Source organism: Dermacentor andersoni, chromosome 4, assembly GCF_023375885.2.
Source record: "Dermacentor andersoni chromosome 4, qqDerAnde1_hic_scaffold, whole genome shotgun sequence".
Lineage (NCBI taxonomy): Eukaryota > Metazoa > Arthropoda > Arachnida > Ixodida > Ixodidae > Dermacentor > Dermacentor andersoni.
In genome coordinates this window covers 203,458,423-203,480,771 of record NC_092817.1, presented here as the reverse complement: position 1 = coordinate 203,480,771, position 22,349 = coordinate 203,458,423, and the positions used below count along the sequence as shown (strand labels likewise).

General features: G+C 47.6%; 1 protein-coding gene across 3 annotated transcripts in view; it reads right to left on the bottom strand.

The window, feature by feature from the left end:
* Nucleotides 1-22,349, bottom strand: part of LOC126538503 (uncharacterized) — a 35,894-nt gene that overhangs the window by 3,514 nt on the left and 10,031 nt on the right. For all 3 annotated transcript variants that reach the window (XM_050185361.3, XM_050185360.3, XM_055074813.2), the window contains exon 4: nt 9,108-9,193. In XM_050185361.3, the coding sequence (XP_050041318.1) occupies nt 9,108-9,193 (86 nt within the window). The remainder of the gene's footprint in view (nt 1-9,107; nt 9,194-22,349) is intronic.

Sequence of the window (22,349 nt, the reverse complement as noted above, 5' to 3'; positions counted from 1 at the left end):
GCCTGCCCTCCACTCCCCCAACCGTGCACACGATAACGCTACCATGTGCTCAGCCCTGCACCTTCCTTTTGCGGGCACAGGAAGTCAGCACGCATCAAGCCAGCACCATTTTCAGCTCACCCTCGCACGCTTTTCCTTGCAAACCACAGCATATGGCACGCAAGGGGTGACAAGATCTTTTCACACTTGGACTTGATACAAAACATGACATCAAGAGGGCCTTGCTGCTGTGCAACTTGAGAGGTGCATTTGCATAGAGCCGCATGTGATTCAACCATTTGACCATCTGTTTCTGTGGCAGTTTTTATTTATTGCCTCAGTATTCTTTTTGTTACAGCAGCAAAATTTCATTACACTGAAATCATGTACAGTCAAACCCACTTATAACAACATTCAAGTGCCACAAAAATTCCATTGTTATAACCAATAATTGTTATAACCGGGTTCCATGAAAAAACCAAAATAGGGGGATGGCTGAGCTGATATGACAAAACTATATAGGGAGGGAGGCCAAAGCCCCTCCCCGCCACCTTCCTTCGCCTGGCTGTTGATTGTATTCACTCATTTAACTGCTTGCTGGGCGCTCCGATTACGTGTAACAAGCCACGGCTGTCAGCGTTAAAGGGATGCTTAAGGCAAATATTAAGTCAAGCTAAAATGATAGATCAGTGCTCGAGAATCTCTGAGGCATCAATATTATTGCGAACAGAGCCTTAATAATCGAGAAATTGAGATAAGTGCACGACATGATTCGAGACTCCCCTGGGAAATTCAAGCACTTGCCCTATGACGAAAGCACTCCTCAATTAAATTCTATCACTAGTACTCAACCACTCATTGCAAAAGACATCCTTCTACTGTATTATAAGATGAAATAGAATGCTACTTGTCTAGTTCTACTTCATTTTCAGAAAAAAGAACTCATGGAAATTACGAAAAGTGTCGCTTTCGCTCGCCTCCACGCCACTCACGCTCTCACGTTTCAGTATTTTCGTTACCTCATAGTGTTGCACCGGTTTTGCTGGCTCGCGAAACTTGCACAAACTGCATGTAACACAGAATTCAACTTCCATGTGATCACTTTCAATGCTGCGGGATGCCCGGATGGTCTGCTCCACTTGACCAAAAAGCAGCTGCAGCGGCGATTAACCGCACTGTCTTTGCTTGGTACCACTGTCTGTCGGGCGCCATTTCACTCGCCGACGGCAGCAAAAGGTGGTGATGGCATATGCAATGGCACCCCTCCCCCGGTTGGATGGCATGAGATTTGAATTTCCAAAAAAGTATTTGGACCCTTCAGATGCAATTTTCTCGTAAACTAAGTCATTTCTTGGCACAAAACAAGTGTTGTGAGGTTTCTGGAATGGCATTTAAACAGTTCACGTCAACTTAGTATTTGCCTTTAGTGTCCCTTTAAAGAATGGCACTGCTATAACAACTGCAAAGAGGTGTCACGGGTGGCAGGCACCGCCGAGGCATAACTTTCGTGGCCCCATAAGGGGCCTTTTAAAAATTGCAAGCCTGTCAGCTTGCGAAATCCAGACGAAATGCTGAGGAGAGATCGCCACAGGCATCTCACCACGTACTTCTCACTGTATTGCACAAGAAAAGCCTATGTCCGTCAGCCATGCATACTTTACGCGAAGCGTGCCGACATCCTTCTCCAAAACATCCAAGTGCTCCACGTAGTGCAGCGGAAGGCTCCTCATGAAAACGAAGCCCCAGAGTGATTGAATCATGCCGGGCCTCCTGTGAGGACAACGTTGAGGCAGCCTGCCCTACTGTGTCATCGCTGCCGTCACTATCCGATGCAACCACGTTCGCGACGATCGTCTCCTCAGTTAGAAGCACTTAGTTTCCAAATCTATAGCCGTGCGCTTTGTTTTCACCGGCAACGTCGTGCATTGCCGATGATCAGCGGGCGGATCAGCCATCTTCCGTTTCGGCAGCGAGTCAAGCGAATGAAGTTGGGAAACCACGTGGCCAGGAATGACTTTGACACAACCAACAAAAACGAACACGAGCGATTAAGCTGTTCGCAGAACTACATTGAATGAGGAGCTAGCGAGGAATGAGGAGCCAGTCCATTAGTGTTTCCGAGGGTGGGGCGGCGTAGAGCTATGGGCGCAGCCAATTCGTGTTCGGAGGCATGGAAGGGCGACGGGAGAAAGCCACACGGAAATGGCTAGAAAATGAGTGCGCGGCGTTTGTTGGAGCAGTGGCACATCAAAAAGCGGCTTGAATTTCTCATTTTTTAACCCTTTGAGGGTCGATTTTTTTATTGCAGATTCCAATTCTTCTTAGGGACTTATTTCGAAAAAAATTTACCGTAATTTTTCTAGTGTGACCGTAATGTGAGAAAAAAATATTTTGCATTGGTATATATGTACTGTTGATTCATGAATAACAACAATAAAAAAAGGAAATAAACTTGAATTAAAAATTTGATGCATTGTTATACACGTAGTTCAAGGCTTTAAAAATGCGCACACGAGAATATTTCGCAACTCTCACCTTACACTAATATTTACGTCCATAGCGTAATCAAACTGCATAGGTGCACGCACTCAAGAAAATTGTCTGGTTGTGCGCCCGTCAAAAAAGCGAAACATGCGACAAACTTCCGCTAATCTTCATCTTATCGCCAACCAGAGGCAATTAGTTTTCGCGAGTGTCAAAAAAAAAAAAAAAAAAAAGAAGCAGCGGGAACACATGCACGGCGGCATCCTTCCTATGCACACCCTTGTGAGCACAATACGAGCAAGAATCAAGCGGTAGCCCGTTGAGCGATTAGTAACGAGATAGCCATCAGTTTTGCGAGTGCAAGAACCCAGAACTGCCCATGGAACGAAGCCCAAACCGCCACCCGCCTGCGCGCGTGCCAATGCACGAGCGGTAGTATATAGACGTGCGGGAGCAAACTAGCTCTAAACCAAAGCATGCAACGAAAACCGAGAGGGATGCGAGCGAAAAAAATTCCCTGTATTCCCAAATAGTGGCAGCACATGATAGAAAATAACAAGTTAGAAAATTGGCGCGCTTTTTAAACGTACAAACGGCGCTGTAAATATATGGCATCGACCATTTTTTGACTTGTTCGCGACGCCGCATATTTAGGTCATTGACCCTCAAAGGGTTAAAATTCTTTTTAAGGATTTCACATTTCACTACCTCTCGGCTTTCGGCTCGGACACCCAGCAGCCAGACTTCAGCGTTATAACCGATAACGCGGCATCCGGGCATTGTAGTAAGCGGGTCATTTCACCATGGAAAGCATACAAAAGTCGACGGTGCAGTAGCTTCTCATCGTTATAACCAATATATTGTTAAAAGCAATATCATTATAAGTGGCTTCGACTGTATAACTACACCTTGATGTATTAGGATTCAAAATACAGGGTGTTATATGGGCAAGAAGTTATCAAGAGTTATATACTTTGCTATAATGAGAATTTCGCTATATTGAAATTCATTACACAGTATTGTTATAGTTAGGTGGCACTGCCGAAACTATCATGATCAGCAGTTGGTGCGTGTCATGCGTCACCGATCTCGGGGGCGTGCGGAAGCCACGAGAGATGGGATTGAGAGACGCAGAGCAGCACAGCAAACAGATTTTAATTACACTCGAAACTCACAAACTCAAACCTCAATTGACTCGAAATAAAACTCAATGAAGGAATGGTAGCACTTATGTAACCTAAACATGTCCTTGTCCCCGTCTACAATAGTCCTAGGCATTTTCTATGCAAAAGTCAGGCAACCCTGGCCTATGGCTGCGACGCTATCAGAAAGGAGCGTTCTTACAGGCTTTTGTCGTCACACGTTTCTTCAGAGTCCGAAGCGTGTCAGACCTTCAGAGTCAGTGTTCTCACCGACACCGTAAGTGTTGCTGCCTTGGTGTTGGCCAGTCAACTCGTCCATCTCTGATGCCGATATCCCGAACTCCATCGGTGACGTGGCACCCCGACCTCACCGGTTAGGCCTAACTCCGGGTTCCACTGCTACTCCTTTGAGTGCCGAGGAGACGCCCCGGAAACTATTGTACCTGCTGGTCAGCCTCTGAAGGTGGATCCTTCTTGGAGTGCCCGGCAGTGCCGTGAGAGAATGCAGCAGGTCCAAGGACCCTCGCTCGAACGTCGCAGAGGTCGACGGCCACACACTGGCCCGCCAGCATCATGGACTTGACCGAACCTCCATGGCTCCCATCGCCAGTGCGATACTGACGCTATGACCTTCTTGGCACAGAGCCACGTCAATAATGCCAGCTCGGCACGGCTTCTCCCTCAATCACAGCTCGGGTCACATGCCTTGAGGGCTCGTGCCGTTCGGACTGATACGTGCACATCATCTTCTTCTTCCTTTCTGCGCCGCATGCCTCTTACATATGACAGTGTGGAATGCTGATGTGTGCTTGTGTGTGCACGCGCTCCGACTGTTCTTGCAATGTATCTCTTTTCATTTTATTCAACATTGTTCCAACATTGTTTACAGATTAGAAGTGGGATAAGACTGCGCTCCTTCGATTAATGAGAAGGCCATCAAACATTCGTGAGTTCCTATTACCGTTCGGAGTTCGAGAAACATGCAACTGCGGAGGGCAGCTACCTATGGTGAGGGGTGAGGCCTGACCAGTCAATGGAGTCCATGGGCGTCTTGGAGATGTTGCAAGTGTTGCGTCAGAATGAACAGCTTCTCGAGAAACTTGAGATGCAGTTGCCCAAGCAAGGGACTCTCGATGCGTCAGCAATCGTGTCAACATTCTCTAGCTAGCATTCCTGCGAAGGAATGGATTGACAAGTTCACCCAAACTGCAAGCTTAGTGGGATGGAGAGGTGAGGAGAAGCTCACCGTGGCAAAGTTAAAAATGTTGGGTATTGCGTCGCCTCATTGGACTTGCAGCAGTCCACAGGAGGAAGTTGTGCTTTGTGACCATCCTGGGAAGCTGCCTTCCAAGATGCCTACGTTCATTCACCATCGAAGACACAGCAATGGAGCCTCATGAAACAGTGCGTCCAACAAAAACGGGAGCATTACGAGAGCTACGCTCGTGAGAAAAACTTTGCGAGTCTTGGCCTCACTGTGGAGGGAACGAAAGAAATCGTCACAGGAGTGGTGTCGAGAGAATTAAGTTACGCTATGAGGATTTGTGTCTACAATTCCATTAATGACCTGCTGCGCGACATTAAAAATTACGAGTGCTTCAAAAAAAAAAAAAAAAAAAAAAAGAAAGCAAAGTGAAGGTCACGCCAGATCGAAGACACAGTGACAAGAAGCCTGCACAATTTTCGAAGACAAGCGAACTGCCATCATGACAGGACGAGAATGTGGCGAAGCAGACACACCGGCAGGGACCTACAATTGTCAAGATTGTGATCACCTTGCACAAGATTGCGTGAGTCCACGATATGAAACAAAATTCACTTCTTGCAGCAAACAAGGGCACAGCATAAAGGTCTGTCCCAAGCTCAAAGGAAACACACTTCACGTGGTCCACATAAAGCAAGAATGAGGAAGAAAGGCCTGGAATGTCAGTCACTGAAAACTGTACATGTCAATGGTGAACCTGTGGCCACTCTTCTGGACACTGGTGCACAGATCACCTTGATCACGCCCAAATGTGCCATGCAGATGGGCAAAGGAGTAGCCAGCCCAATAACTGTGAGCAGTTATACGGCATTGGTGAAACTTGTGAAACAATGGGCAAGATCGAGGCTGATTTAGAAGTTGACAGTAACCTGTTCAAGGGCTTGAGGATGCACGTAGTTCCGAACGATGCCTTCACAGGGCCTGACATTATCGTGGCAACAGACATCATTGACTCACAAAATATCGTGCTGCAAAGGTAAGAAGGCACCATCATGCCGCTGGATGAGCGAGATATCCCATTACTAAGCGAGACTGAAACCAACAGTGACCATGATCGATTAGCCTTGTCAACAAGTGAGAAGGTCAAGCTTGAAGGTAACATGGTTCAGTCGATCATCGTCTCAGATTGTGTGGAACCAAATGTTCTTGTGCTTTTCTCTGGAACCAATGAGGTGGAATACTTGTGGGAACTGAAAGATGGGAAGACAAGCCTGCCGGTCATGGATCTATTGCACTCGGACATCAACTTAAAGAAAGGTCAAATAGTCAAGCATGACGATCGTATTGAGCTTAAGAATCTTGGTAGGCCAGCATCTTCTCTGCAAGTGGTCAACTAAGTTGGACAAGCAACAAACACGATATCACCAATAGAGGCTGAGGAAGTCAAGTTCGGGCCATCTGTGCAGAAGCACATAAAGAAGAGCTGTTTGAGCTGTTGAACCGATACCAAAAGTGCTTTGCAATGCGCACCAGGAAACTTGGATGCATGCCTGTGGTGACCATGACCATTCAGAAAAAAACCAGGAAGTACACCAGTGAGTGACCCTTTTACCGAGCTTCATGGGCAGAATGACAGGTGCTTCAAGAAATCCACGACTAGCTCAAGGCTCGTGGACTGATCCCAGACAGTGAGTCTGAGCCCAGCAGTCCAGTTATTTTAGTCAAGAAGAAAAGAAAAAGAAAAAAGAACTGCTGTGCGAAGAATGCCAGTCTGTATTTTACGACAGCAGATGCAAGTCAGTTGAAGCCATTCTGCAATGTGTCCAAGGAAGAAGTCGACAGTGGTGAGGGTAGGGCCGAATAAACTGCTCTGGAACTACATGCGCTAAGTCATGGGCGACGACAAACGAGGCCACAAGATTTCCAGGACTATACCAAGGTAAATATACCTAGTAGCGAAGCTTCCATAGAAGCCCATACGTTCAAAACATGGCAGTTCATCGGGGATTCATGAGGCTTAGCGCCATCTGTATATGGAGGGAACGCTTCCGGCGGAAGAAAAAATAATGTGACGCCATATCAGTTAAAAACAGAAGTGACATTTTTTTTTCGAAGGCGTGAAATTTTTGTTGGCCTGCCTTTAGAGCTATATATTCAAATGCCCCGCCATTTGACTTAATGGGCATTTCGAGCTTTCAGCGTGGAAAGCGATGCAGAAAAAGGCCAGCTGTATGGTTGTCGAAATCGCACCTCTGCACAGAACATACCGTATTCACACGACTGTAAGTCGACTCGAATGTAAGTCGACCCCCCCATATCGCGTGACAGGGGAAAAAAAAAAGAGCATACCCACGGGCGCATTTCATAATGAAAATTTATTTGTAGCTGGCATGGTCACTGGACTCCTCACTAGTGCTGCCATCGTCATTGCTGCTACGGTCCCGAAGCACGTCGCTGTCCAGTGAAATTTCGCATTTGCATACATAAGTGCATTTGCATACGTAAGTCCACGCTGAAAGCACCCAACCACACAGAGCCATCAGGGAGGCTTTTTTTGACATGTCTGGTTGGCGTAAGTTCGCGGTCTTCTGCAGCCAGCCCCTTGTACTCAAGGCTGAGCAGGTCCTTAAAAGGCGAAGATCCAGGCTTGTCTCATGACCATGTCGCACGTCACTGGCAGGGACCGATCTCGCATTTCAGCAACGTATGCCGCAAGCTTGGCCTTCAGCTCCGGAAAGTGTCCCGACTTCGGCGCGCAGAAACCTCCGCTTGCCATCACAGGTGAAAATTTTGCTTCGCTGCCGTCGCCATTCTCGCACCACCTATTAAGAAACATCAAACTTGCAGCCCGCTGCGCAGTTATTTGTTTCTTCAGCGTAAGAGATGGCAGCCCTCTTCAACACCGCTGTGAACGAGCGCCGAATGTTTAGTGGACTTGGAGCACTCATGACTGAGGAAGCACGGAAGTAGCACGTGGCCGGCAGTCAAATCGAACGCATGAAAGAAACTAAAGAGCTACAGGGAAAGAGAAACACACGAGCTGCGAGCGGTGTCTGCTCCTGTCAGCTCTTCCATGAACTATTGATACTCCCCGCAAGCGCCGCTGTTTTGAGGGTGCCACTGCAAATGGAACAGCGGCACTTCCATGAACTATCAACATTCCCACAGGAGTGCTGCGTGCACTGTAAAACTCTCAAAAATGTTGAAAAACCCTTCCGAAAAGCGAAAAAACCCTCGGGATAGCGGAAAGCTACGGGTGAGGCCGTAGAGCAAACATAAAATTGGAACTACGTTGTAACTCCCCTGATATCCCGTTGGTTTCGCTTTTTTTTTTTTTTGCAGTGCCATGTTTTGATTTCGATTGTAAGTCAACTCCCCCACTTCAGATTTTCAAATTTCAAAAAAAGGTCGACTTGCAATCGTATAAATACGGTACTTTCCTTGGAGGCCGACGAAAGCTTTAAGTGTAGAGTGCCGATCCTATCGTCGGATGCCAAGCCCGTCGCCCAGCGCAGTCGCACGAAAGCAACTAAACAATTATCTGGCGGTCGTAACTCATTCCTTTTGATTGAACAGGTTAAGAAGCAATGAAGTTACCCACGTCACCAAATTCAGACAAACGTCGACAAACAAAAAAGTACAATGTGTGAGGGGGGCACATTTACACAGGTGAACTTTACGAGCGCGCCTTCCTTGCACATTTCAAGAGCTGCATTGCACTGCGAGTGATAGCGGCGTCAACGTCCCCTGTAACAATGGGTGCTGAAAAAAAATGTATTTATTATATTCATGAAATAAATAAACTTCTATTTTCTTAACTCCTCACGACTATATAAATTGGACCAGAAATTTCATTTTCATTGAACGAGTCTAACTGTGTCTCACTTGAATTAAAAAACGCCTTTTTTCTTTCCTAATGTTTGTTCCCTCTAAACATAGTAGCGCTTCAATCGCTGCTCCCATAACCACCCTTGCGGTGACAAGTTGTACTGAACCGCTTTTCGCCCGAAGCTTCGCCACTTATTTGGATCGACCCTGACTATACTACTGACTGAGGACAGTCAGTGGGCCAGAATGGCCGAGTGTTATCGTTAGGTGCCACTGCCCAACCTATCATCATCAGCAGTTGGTGTGGAACACTGAGGTGTGTTTGTGCATGCGTGCACTTTGACTGTTGTCGCAATGTAGTATTTCCTTGCATTTTATTAAACATTGTTTGTTCCAACATTGTTTACAATACTGAGGTTTAACTGTATAAGCTGCCTGGATAGCAGCACACTATTGGCACAACTCCTTACCCTGAGGTAGACAGAGTGCTGCTTTCAGGAATGGTGTCGCTGCCGACGCTGCTCAACTCAGTCAGTACTGACATGTGACGCATGGCCTGAAACAGAAGGCAATGCAATAATTAAAGGAGCGCTCGTGTGGGTTTAATGTCCTGAAGCAACAAAGGGGTTACTATAACAGTTGTTTAACTTAACCTAGAGTTCAGCTACCAATGCTGTCAATGAGGATATCATGAACAGCTTACTATCAGACTTCTCTACATCACAGAAAAAAAATTACAATTCATACTTAACTGAAACGTCAAGTACAGTGAGCAATTACTGCCCCAGAAACGTTATTGAGCAATTACTTAGAAGTGATAGATTACTTTCACCTTAATTGTCTGAACATCTATAAACATTGCACAAGTACAGTAAATAGAATGAGCTAGCCTGGCTCTTCCATTGCTCTTTCTGCATGCCTTCACACGTTGTTAATATCTGCTCACAATATTGACACGCATACCTGTTTATCTTTATTGGGTGACCGCGTGTCACCGCCTAAGAAATGTTATCACTCAGTGCAGGACGTGCCTGCATGTATCAGAAGTTTCTCAAATGTTATTGAGGGTTCTATCCGCTGTCTGTTGTCACCGAACCTTGTGTAATTTTATTGCTTGTATTTGTGATGCAAATTGTGTAGTGGAAGACACGTGGGTACCAGCGATTATTCTGGAACCTTTGATGGCTCGTGTAAAAGCCGACACGCTTGCCCCGCAGATCAGATTTTGCCAATCACTGACCGTGTTCACCGTTGTCGCAGTGCTTTGAGTGTAACTTGCTTTTGTGGCCCTAAGTTCACGCAATAAAAGCTAGTGACCAACACAACACAATCTGCAACCTGAATTCAAAGTCGATAATGCTATCCAAAGATCAAGCGATCCTGCCGGAGTGCGCTCGTAGTTGCCATGCCTTGAATGTACCTGAGGACCAAGTCGGCATCCCGCCTTGTTCCAGCATTGTCATTTCCGTTGGCAGCGAAACACCCGCACACGTAGAAGGCGTCCCGCAGGCAAACAATGTTTACTGCTCGACCGTGAAATTTGCATCGCAAGAGGGATCACTCGACTGCATGGAGGGAAAGGGAGAGTGATGCTGACAAACTTCAGCCAGGAATTTAAGAACATTAACAAGGGCACAACAATACCGCACATCGAGGAAATTGTGGAATCCAGCAATGCATTTGTCCTTTCTGATTCTGCTGCGTCCACCCCGATGCGTCTACCCCGTCTACCAAGATGAGGATGCCTTTTTAGGCACACTAAGTGCAGACGACTTTGCCGGGCAGCAGCGAGCCGACCCAGAGCTCGGAAGCCGTGCTGATGCAAGGCAAGACCGACGTTTTGCTGAGGGTATTTAGGCGCGGATTGTCTTTGTTTTCCTTACGAAATGATGTCCAGGTGAAGAAGAACTTTTCGCCAGCCTGCACGAACTACCTTCTCATTGTGCTCACAGCACTCCGGTCACAAGTCCTGCACGCCCTGCACGATGATAAGACAGCCGGGCACCTCGGGTTTTCCTATACGCTCGAAAGAATACAAGACAAGTACTATTGGCCGCACCTTACCACCGATGCCGCCTGTTACGTGAAGACATGTAGAGACTGCCAGCAACGCAAGAAACCACCGACAAGGCCGACGGGATTACTACAGCTGATCGAGCCTCCTGGCAGACCATTTCAGCAAATTGGGATGGATTTGTTGGGACCCTTTCCGATGTCAACATTTGGAAACAAGTGAATCGTCATGGCCACCGACTACCTTACCCACTACAGCAAAATGAAAGCCCTGCCCAAAGGTAGTGCAGCGGAACTAGCCAAATTTTTCGTCGAGAACATCCTGCTGCGACATGGTACGCCAGAAGTCCTCATTACTGACAGAGGAATGGCTTTTACAACTGAGCTTACTCAAGCCATCCTGCAGTATAGCCAGACAAGTCACCAGAGGACCACTGCCTACTACTTGCCAACGAATGGCCTAATGGAACGACTGAACAAGTGCCTCATTGACATGTTTGCAACGTACGTCGACGTCAAACACAAGATGTGGGATGCGGTGCTCCCATTTGTCACATTTGCTTACAACATGGCAGTGCAAGAAACAACACAGATCACGCTTTTTAAACCGGTTTATCGAAGGAACCTGACGACGACCCTCAACGCCATGCTGCCACACGTCACCGACGAAGAAAATGTCGACATCGCCAGCAGAAAGCTCGCCTGCCTGCGCATCAAGAATCAGCAGAAGACTGAAAGCCAGCACTACAATCTTTGATGACGCTACATGGAATACCCGCCCGGCAACAGTGTTTGGGTTTGGACCTCGACACGCCGACGAGGACTCTGTGAGAAACTATTGTGACGCTATTTCGCACCCTACACGATTATCCAACACATTGGCCACTGGGCTATGAGGTCGTGCCAGACAGTATTTCACAATCACAGTGGCGGCGCTCGCCACCTGAAATACCGTGTTTACTCGCATAATGATCACACTCCCGTAATGATTGCGCCCCTGATTTTTCTCGTCAAATTCGATTTTTTTCTTTCCCGTGTAATGATCGCACCCTGAACTTGTCGCAGCAATATGTCGTGTGCCAAGTCTAGCCAATGATGATCGCGCTTACCATCTGTCGCATGCTACGTGAACGACTCTTGAAGACATACCAAGCGGTCTGCACGCACCGAACATTCTTAATAAGTAGATGCCCCATTTCATTTTTTTCATCACTTTCCGCACTTCAATTAAAAAAAAAAAGCTACAACCAAACTTGCCTCGGCTTTATTATTTGTAGGCTTCATAATGGTTTTGGTCAACAACAACATAAAAGGCGCCTTTTGATTCTTCTCGTCCGCACTCGTGGGCACGCAACAAATCGCGAGCGGCAACAATAGTGGCCATGTTTACACTGACACGTTAGAAGTGCACCCTATTCATACGCCGACGCTTGTAACGCAGCTAAGATATTCGCCCACCCTTAGTGGAAATGTGCCGTATTAGGATAGCAGTAAAGACAAATGCCGCAGTTTCCATAGCATGCCCGCCATGTGTTTCTATGTCACTAGCAGCTAAGTGCGCCCATCTCTGTCCCCTCAAAGTGGACGTGGCTACATTATTGTCGCAAACTTGCCAATATTAACGAGAATTACCATTCACGACCGGACTTACCCTGCCACCTTCGTTATCCTCCAACAGTGTTCACGAGACGTCATTCTCGGCATGGACTTCCTGAACCAACACGGCGCAATCATCGACCTGAAGTCGAAGTCAATAACGCTGTCGGAAGATCATGCGATACCGCCGGAGAGCCTTCCTAGCCACCGCGCCTTGAGTGTGCTCGAAGATCAAGTGAGCATCCCGCCTTGCTCGAGCATTGTTATTTCGGTCAGCACCGAAACACCCACTGACGTAGAAGGCATTATCGAAGGCGATCAACGTCTACTGCTCGACCATGAAATTCGCGTCGCAAGAGGAATCGCTCGACTGCACGGAGGAAACACGAAAGTGTTGCTGACAAACTTCAGCCAGGAGTTCAAGCACATCAACAAGGGCACAACGATTGCATACATAGAGGAAATTCTGGAAACCAGCAATGCATTTGTCCTCTCGGATTCTGCCACATCTACCCCGACGACCGTAGTTCCCGAACCAGACTTCGACATAAATCCAAGTCTCCTCATGATTAAGCAACAACAGCTCAGAAGTTTACTTAGACGATACAAAGAGTGCTTTTCGACGTCATCAAGGATTCGACAAACGCCAGTCGCAAAGCATCGCAGAATAACCAAGGAGTGCGCTCGACCACTCCGCCAGAGCCCTTATCGAGTTTCTACGTGGGAACATGAGGCTATAAGGCACCAAGTCGACAAAATGCTGCGCGACGACATCATCCAGCCGTCAAAAAGTCCGTGGGCATCTCCTGTAGTTCTGGTGAAGAAAAAGGACGGAACCCTACGTTTCTGCGCCGATTATCGCCGTCTGAACAAGATCACGAAGAAGGACGTAAACCCCCTCCCACGAATAGACGACGCATTGGATCGGCTCTGCAACGCTAAATACTTCTCGTCGATGGACCTCAAGTTTGGCTATTGGCAAATAGAAGTCGACGAAAGAGATCGCGAAAAGACCGCCTTCATCACCCCAGACAGCCTCTACACATTCAAGGTTATGCCATTCGGGCTGTGCTCGGCGCCTGCAACATTCCAGCACGTGATGGACACAGTTTTAGCAGGATTGAAGTGGCAGACTTGTCTCGTATACTTGGATGACGCCGTCGTCTTCGCCGGAAACTTCGACGATCACCTTAGGCGGCTTGCGACAGTCATCATCATCATCAGCCTGGTTACGCCCACTGCAGGGCAAAGGCCTCTCCCATACTTCTCAAACTACCCCGGTCATGTACTAATTGTGGCCATGTTGTCCCTGCAAACTTCGTAATCTCATCCGCCCACCTAACTTTCTGCCGCCCTCTGCTACGCTTCCCTTCCCTTGGAATCCATTCCGTAACTCTTAATGACCATCGGTTATCTTCCCTCCTCATTACGTGTCCTGCCCATGCCCATTTCTTTTTCTTGATTTCAACTAAGATACCACTTACTTGCGTTTGTTCCCTCACCCAATCTGCCCTTTTCGTATCCCTTAACGTTACACCTATCATTCTTCTTTCCATAGCTCATTGCGTCGTCCTCAATTTAAGTAGAACCCTTTTCGTAAGCCTCCAGGTTTCTGCCCCGTACGTGAGTACTGGTAAGACACAGCTGTTATACACTTTTCCCTTGAGGGATAATGGCAATCTGCTGTTCATGATCTGAATGCCTGTCAAACGCACCCCAGCCCATTCTTTTTCTTCTGATTATTTCAGTCTCATGATCCGGATCTGCAGTCACTACCTGTCCTAAGTAGATTTATTCCCTTACCACTTCCAGTGCCTCACTACCTATCGTAAACTGCTGTTCTCTTCCGAGACTGTTAAACATTACTTTAGTTTTCTGCAGATTAATTTTTAGACCCACTCTTCGGCTTTGCCTCTCCAGGTCAGTGAGCATGCATTGCAGTTGGTCCCCTGAGTTACTAAGCAAGGCAATATCATCAGCGAATCGCAAGTTACTACGGTATTCTCCGTTAACTCTTATCCCCAATTCTTCCCAATCCAGGTCTCTGAATACCTCCTGTAAACACGACAGTACTAGAGGCCATCAAGTCATCAGGGCTCACTCTGGAGCCGGAAAAGTGCCGCTTCGCTTACGATGAGCTTCCGTTCCTAGGCCACGTAATCAGCAAATCTGGTGTCCGCCCAGACCCGCAAAAGACGGCTGCCATCGCACAGTTCCCGCAACCCATCGACAAGAAGGGAGTGCGTAGATTCTTTGGCATGTGTGCCTACAGGCGCTTTGTCAAAGACTTTTCACGCATCGCTGAGCCGTTGACACGTCTAACTAAATGTGATGTTGAGTTCAAATAGGAAACGCCGCAGGCCGATGCATTTGAAGAACTCAAACGATGCATGCAGTCGCCACCGGTGCTTGCGCACTTCGACGAGTACGCAGATACAGAAATCCATACTGACGCCAGTAGTCTAGGCCTCGGTGCCGTTCTAGTCCAGAGGAGAAACTGAGTCGAACAGATGATAGCTTACGCTAGCCGGTCGCTGTCAAAAGTGGAAGGCAACTATTCTACGACCGAAAAGGAATGCCTCGCCATCGTTTGGGCTACAGCTAAATTTCGCCCTTATCTATATGGCAGGCAATTCAAAGTCGTCAGCGACCATCACGCATTGTGTTGGCTAGCGAATATAAAGGATCCTTCAGGACAACTGGCGCGGTGGAGCCTCAGACTACAAGAATATGACATCACTGTAACCTACTAGACCGGACGAAAACACTCCGATGCCGATTGCCTATCATGCACCCCCATTGAGCCGCCTCCGCAAGATGACGAGAATGACGACGCTTTCCTTGGAATGATAAGCGCAGAAGACCTCGCTGAACAGCAATGGGCAGACCCGGAGCTAAAAGACCTCGTCAAGTATTTGGAAGGGCACACCGACATTGTCCCCAGGACATTTAAGCACGGATTATCTTCCTTCATGCTTCAAAACAATCTACTCGTGAAGAAGAACTTCTCACCAGTCCGTGCCAACTACCATCGTGTTGTTCCGTTAGCGCTGCGTCCAGAAGTACTGCGCGCCCTACATGACGATCCGACCGCCGGGCACCTCGGCTTCTCCCGGACGCTATCGACGATACAAGAAAGGTATTACTGGCCGCACCTAACCGCCGACGTCACCCGTTACGTCAAGACATGCCGAGACTGTCAGCGACGCAAAACACCACCCACAAGGCCAGCCGGATTACTACAGCCGATCAAGCCTCCTTGCCGACCTTTTCAACAGATCAGGATGGACTTGTTGGGACCATTTCCGACGTCAACATCCGGAAATAAGTGGATCGTGTGGCGACAGACTACCTCACCCGCTTCGCTGAAACTAAAGCGCAGCCGAAGTGGTAAAATTTTTCGCCGAAACCATTCTGCTGTGACATGGCGCCCCAGAAGTCCTTATCACCGACAGAGGGACGGCCTGTACAGCGGAGCTCACCCATGCCATTCTTCAGTAGTCAGACAAGGCACAGGAGGACAACTGCCTACCACCCACAGACGAATGGTCTTACAGAACGCCTGAATAAAACCCTCACCGACATGCTAGCAATGCACGTCGACGTCGAACACAAGACCTGGGATGCCGTCCTGCCGTACATAACCTTCGCTTACAACACGGCGGTGCAAGAAACAACACAGATCACGCCGATTAAGCTGGTTTACGGCAGGAACCCGACGACGACGCTCGACGCTATGCTGCCGCATGTCACTGAGGAGGAGAATCTTGATGTCGCCACCTATCTCCAGCGCGCCGAAGAAGCCCGGCAGCTCGCCTGCCTACGGATCAAGAACCAGCAGCGTACCGACAGCCGACACTACAACCTTCGACGACGCTTCGTGGAGTACCAGCCCGGTGACCACGTTTGGGTTTGGACCCCAATACGTCAACGAGGACTCAGTGAGAAACTATTGCGACGTTATTTCGGACCCTACAAGATCAACCGACATGTTGGCGAACTGGACTATGAGGTCGTGCCAGACGGCATTTCGCAGTCACAGCGGCGCCAGGCACGATCTGAAGTGGTCCACGTAGTGCGTCTGAAGTCCTTTTACGCACGCTGACGAACTTCTTAATGTGGTTGTTTTCTTTGCTACGAGTGCTTTTCTTTATTACTTTCGTTTGTTTGCAGCATCGGGCCGATGCTTTTTAAGAGGGAGGTATTGACACGTGTACTTGTTTTTATCGGGCGACATGTTTCACCGCCTAACAAATGTTATCGCACAGAGCGGGACGTGCCTGCATGTATCGGAAGTTTCTGGAATGTTATCGATGCTTCTATCCACTGTCTGTTGTCGCCGAACCTTGTGTTCTCCGATTTCATCACGTGACGCGAAAGCTGTGGAACTTTGTGGAAGACACGCGGGTCCCAGCAATTCGTCTGGAACATTCAACAACTGCTGTATAAAAGCCGACGCGCTTGACCCACTGATCAGATTTTCAACAATCTCCAACCGTGTTCGCTGTAGCGTTGTGCTATAAGTGTAGCCTGTTTTTGTGGGCACAGGTTCGCCCAATAAAAGTTAGTTTTGTCTTTCACAGTATTGCTACTGTGTTCTTCAACGTCACCACCACGTGGCAATATTATTCATTACTGATACGGAAGAAACTGTTTCAATGCACGTAATGTACTCACAAGAAGAAAAATAATCGCATTCGGCTTGCTCTGCCGGCCGCCATTTTTGTTTTGGTATCCCACACTGACAGCGGCAGCCGCCTGCTTGTCATCCCGCAGCATGTGCAGGATAAAAAAAGCACAGTTTTCTTTTCGTGGGCAATTAAACCTCCGTAATGATCGCAACCCTGAACTTGCATCAAATTTTTTTACAAGAAAGTGCGATGATTATGCGAGTAAATACGGTAGTCCATGTTGTGCGCCCTAAGCCATTCTACCTACCAGCGCTAACAAACTTCGGGATTTTGTTTCTTCGTTGCTTTGTTAGTTTCTTTTTTTACTAACTGTGCTTTTGTTTCTCCCTCACCTGTAATGTTTGCAGCATCAGGACGATTCTTTTTAAGAGGGGGGCATTGACACGTGTACTTGTTTATCTTTATTGGGTGACCGCGTTTCACCATCTAAGAAATGTTATCGCTCAGCACAGGATGTGCCTGCATGTATAAGAAGTTTCTCAAATGTTATCGAGTGTTCTATCGGCTGTCTGTTGTCACTGAACCTTGTGTAATCCGATTGCTTGTATGCGCAACATTAATTGTGCAGAACTTTCTGTAAGACATGCAGGTACTAGTGATTATTCTGGAACCTTCGATGACTCATGTAAAAAACCGACGTGCTTGCCCCGCAGATCATATTTCAACAATCGCCAACCATGATCGCCGTTATCACTGGCTTTGAGTGCAAGTTGCTTTTGTGGGCACAAGTTCGCCCACGAAAAGTTAGTTCGTCATTTACAGATTTGCCACTGTATTATTCATCGTCACTACTACATGACAATATGTTTTGAAAATTTTCGTCAGTCATCTTTCATTTTCTCCAGAAGACATCAACAGTGACACTGAAAACTTGCTCTACATGGGCGCTGGAAGGAAGGGCGATGCTGTAAGATGCATACACTGGATGAGAAATTAACAAACAGAGGTCAAGAGCTATGCAATAGAAATGAAAAAGTTTAAGCCTAAACTCAATGAACATATGTTTTGACATAGTGATGCTCATGGCAATGGCTGGCATACACGACAACATGTTCTGTGCCACTGTGACGTTGTACAAGCACCGCTCCTATGCCGATTCCACTAGCATCAGTGGGAACTTCAGTCAGGCAAGATGGATCAAAGTGATGCAAGAGGGGTGCTGACGTTTGTATAAACTTCAGTTGAGAGAATGATGTGTCACCCTCTGGTGTCCAATTGAAGGCCGCATCTTGTCACAAAGTACTTGTCAACGGGTAAATGATGTCGGCAAACAGGGGAACAAAACGACGAAAATACGAACACAGGCCAGTGAATAAGCGAAGTTCTCGTGTTGACTGTGGTGGCTTTGTAGGAGCTCACCGCATCAATTTTACAAGGCTTGGGTCCGACACCATCCTTGTCGGCTAAGTGTCCCAGGACCAGTGTTTGACATTTGCCAAAGTGACATTTTTTTTAGTTTAGAAACAGTCCAGCTTCCTCAATGCAGTCAAGAACAAGGCTGAGGCGTTTGTTATGTTCCTCAAACGTGTGGCCAAAGAATACAACGCCATTGAGGTAACACATGCATATCTCTCACTTTAGACCACGAAGTACTGTATCCATGAATCTTTCGAAGGTGGCAGGAGCATTGCAGAGGCCAAAAGGCATGACATTAAATTCGAATAGGCCATCTGGAGTCACGAAAGTGGTCTTTTCCTTGTCAGCAGGGTTCATAGGTATTTGCCAATACCCCAATCGCAAATCAAGTGTTGAGAAGTAAGAAGCAGCGTGTAAGAAATCAATGATGTCATCAATTCGCAGTAGCGGATAGACATCCTTCTTCGTCATTGCGTTTAGACGTCTGTAATCCACGCAGAATCTCCAGGAGCCATCTTTTTTCGGACCAGGATTACTGGTGCTGCCCATGGATTCTTGAATGACACCTTTCTTCATCATCTCCTTGACTTTCTCTGCAATAACTTTGTGCTTGGAGGATGACACTCGGTAGGGCTTCTGGCGTATGGGGTGTGCTGTGCCAGTATCTATTCTGTGACAAGCGTGGGACAACGGTAAATGATGGGATGCATCTCCATGCGTGAAGTCGAATGCAGCCTCGTGCCTGGCAAGGGCCTGTACCAGTGCTTGCTGTTCCGATGTAGAGAGAGCCTTGCTGATCATGCCAAGCATTAGCACTTCAGAATGGCGATTGTCGCAAGGAGAGCAAGCTATAGAGATGGCCGCAGTTAGTGCCGCTATTGAGCTAGATGCGGCTTCACCGAAGAGAGCAATTTCCGTACCGCGAGGAAGGACAACTGGCGTGGCAAACAGCTCAGCGCCCACAATGTGGCGACTCCTTTCGTCATGCACACAACAGAGCAGGGCACAAGTATATTTTTTTAGCACACTTTATGTGGAGAGGCCTAACTACAAGGTCAACACAAGCAGCGTCAACAGTAGTTGCACAAACATGAATGGGCGTCAGGCACCACGATGGTGCAATCACTTTATCAAGAACACTAAGTGTGTCTGTGTCCCTGTCTTCGCAATGCGAGCTTTGTTCGGAATGTGCTGATATAAATAACTTGTTCAACGATATTTTGCCACAATCACAGACCACGGAATCGCCGCATTGCTCAAGAAAATCAATACCAAGAATAACATTGTGCGAACAACGAGAAAGAACAAGGAATTCCGACATAAATACTTTCCCAACCAATCAAACACACACAGCACAAACATTAAGGGGATGAAGCCACTCGCCGCCTACTCCACGAAAGGTAGTTCCAAGAAACCATAACTTTGTGGCCTAGACAGTTTTTGAAAGCAAAGCTCACCACAGACACAGTCGCCCCAATATCAACTAACGCCATGGTCGGTATTCCGTCAATCGACACATTCACTTTGTTTTTGAACATCACAACAGGCAGAGGTATTTCTTGCAAAGACCGTTCGGCGACTTCACCTCCACTATCCGCAGATGCTAGTTTCCTGGTGGTGGTGAGGGAGAACGGCGCCGAGGGGACGGAGAGCGACGGGAACGGTTATTTGGTTGCATCAAACTCCGCTCAGAAGCTGGCGAATCGCTGCGCCTGGTCTCGTGTGAGAAGGGGTTCATTGAAAGCAAATCGGCCGCCCGCAAGTCATATGAAGTACGGGTTCTGGGTGGCGAGAACATCGGTGGTGTCCTTCGTGATTGACGGCCTTGGCGACAATACCGAGCTATATGGCCTGTGGAACCGTAGTTGTAGCACGTGGGAGGGTCGCGGTTCACAGCATCTTCCTCAAAACAAATGCTAGGCTGCTGCAGGCAGCGAGAAAGTTCACTGTCATGTGGATAACGTGTCTCTGCTGCTCGCTGAAATCCGTTATATCGTCATAAGTCACATCGTGGTAGTAGGGTCGGTGCTGCCCTTCTCGCGGCCTAACAGAAGTCACAGGGCCTTGGGGGTAAAAACGCGGCTGTTCTCGTTGTGGCCGAGCATCATAAGTAGGGCCTCTGTCGTAGAGACGTGGTTGCTGTCGGGGCGCAAGTTCATAATCCTCAATGCCCCTCACCGCAGGATAAGGGGAGAAGGATGCCACGTTTGGCTCGAAGCCTGGTGGTAGGCGGAAGCTGTGAGTGCCTGGGTGTGTCACCTGTGCGTGCAGGCTAAGCTCTTCCCTAACTATTTGTCACATCGTTGATGCAAGATCGAGGGGCTGGTTGCTGTCTACGCTTGCAACTGTCGTCACATTGGCTAGCCTGCCAAACTTCGGCGTGATGCTGCTCGTCTTCAGTTACTTGAAAGTGCAACAGTGCCGAACAATGTCGGCGACGAAAGCCAGGGTGTCTCTTGTGATGAGGAAACTGTAGACATCTTCGGCAATTCCTTTTAGGATGTGCCCGACTTTGTCTTCCTCAGACATTCCAGAGTCCACCATCCCACACAGTTTTATTACTGCCTCAATGTAGGTCGTGCAGGTTCTGCCTGGCACTTGAGCATGTTGCAGTAGCATCTGTTCTGCCTTTTTCTTTTTCATCGCGGAGTCGCCGAATCGCTCTTTGATTCCCGAAACAAATCTTCCCCATGTGAATGTTTCCTCGTGATTGTCGAACCACAACAACGCAGTATCTGTTAGAAAAAACATGACGTTCGAAAGCTGACAAGCGCTGTTCCACTTGTTGGCAGCACTCACCCGGTGATAATCGATGAGCCATTCCTCGACATCTTCGTCCGATCTTCCAGCGAAAGGATGCGCATCTCTCAGTTGTTGAACGGAATTGGTCGGCGCAGCAGTTGGAATGGGTCGTTGTTCACCTGCATCGTGGGACATATTCAACTCCGGTGTATTCGGTGGGAGTCCAGCAAGGCGACGGCTCCGTCGAAGAACTTCTGGTTCAGCCTCTATCTTCAGGTGTCGATTACCCTGCACCTTCCACCGCAACTGTTACGAAGAGTTGTGAAGAAATGGTTTTATTTGCAGGAGATGGACGAAGGTCGTAGCGTGATCGTAGCGCCAGTCCGGCCTCTAAAGCTTTTCGTTCTCCTCATCTACTTTTCTTTCTTTTGTACCTGCCTTTTGTATCCATTACGATATTATGGTTTTGGCACTTAAAACCCCAGAATTTTTTTTCATTCTAATATGTAGTACAGCTAAGCATTGACAAAAAAAGTTGGCAATATCGGCAACTTGCTTCGTAATATCAAAATTTTGTTGCATTTAAATTCAATTTTTTATACAGATAAAAGCAGTAGCTGATAGGAGGAGGAGTAGATTTTAATGAATAGAAAAGAGGAGAGGTCGGCCTGGAGAGCGTGTCTCTAGCCTGCTACTCCTCACTGGGGAAAGGGGAAGTGGGAAATACAGGGAAAGGTAGGTAGCGGGTGATTATGTTATGGTACAATTAGATACTATATACACGTCCAATATGCGGATGCGCACTGTAGACGCAATACACGTAAGCGTAAACTTGTCCATACAAAAAGTAATCTTGTCACAAAAAGTTATTGCGCAAACACATTTCGCATTGACTGCACATCTCGCAGCTTCTAGAGGCAATCATCTAAACCAGTCTCACTTAAAAAGTTCAAAAGTGATGATGTAAGAATTTTCTTACATGAAAGGGGTTGAAAATTTTTCTAAATTATTGGACAACTTGAAAAAAACAAATTTGAATGTTAAAAGAAATTATTATTGAATGTAAAGGCAGAACCACATGGCGTGATTTCAGGCGCGATTGACGCGTGGATGGGGGGACGCGGGCATCATTTTGACACGTGCCCAGCATGATCCGTCACAAAATCGTGCCGCCGCGTGCTGCTGCTTGGAGCAGAAGAAAAAACGCCTCGCATGGCACGTCCGCCTATCAGAGTTCAGGTAAGTCACGTGGCATTTTGGTTTTGCCACCAGATGGCCCTGCTCTCTGCGCATCTCGACGGAACCTCTTTGGCG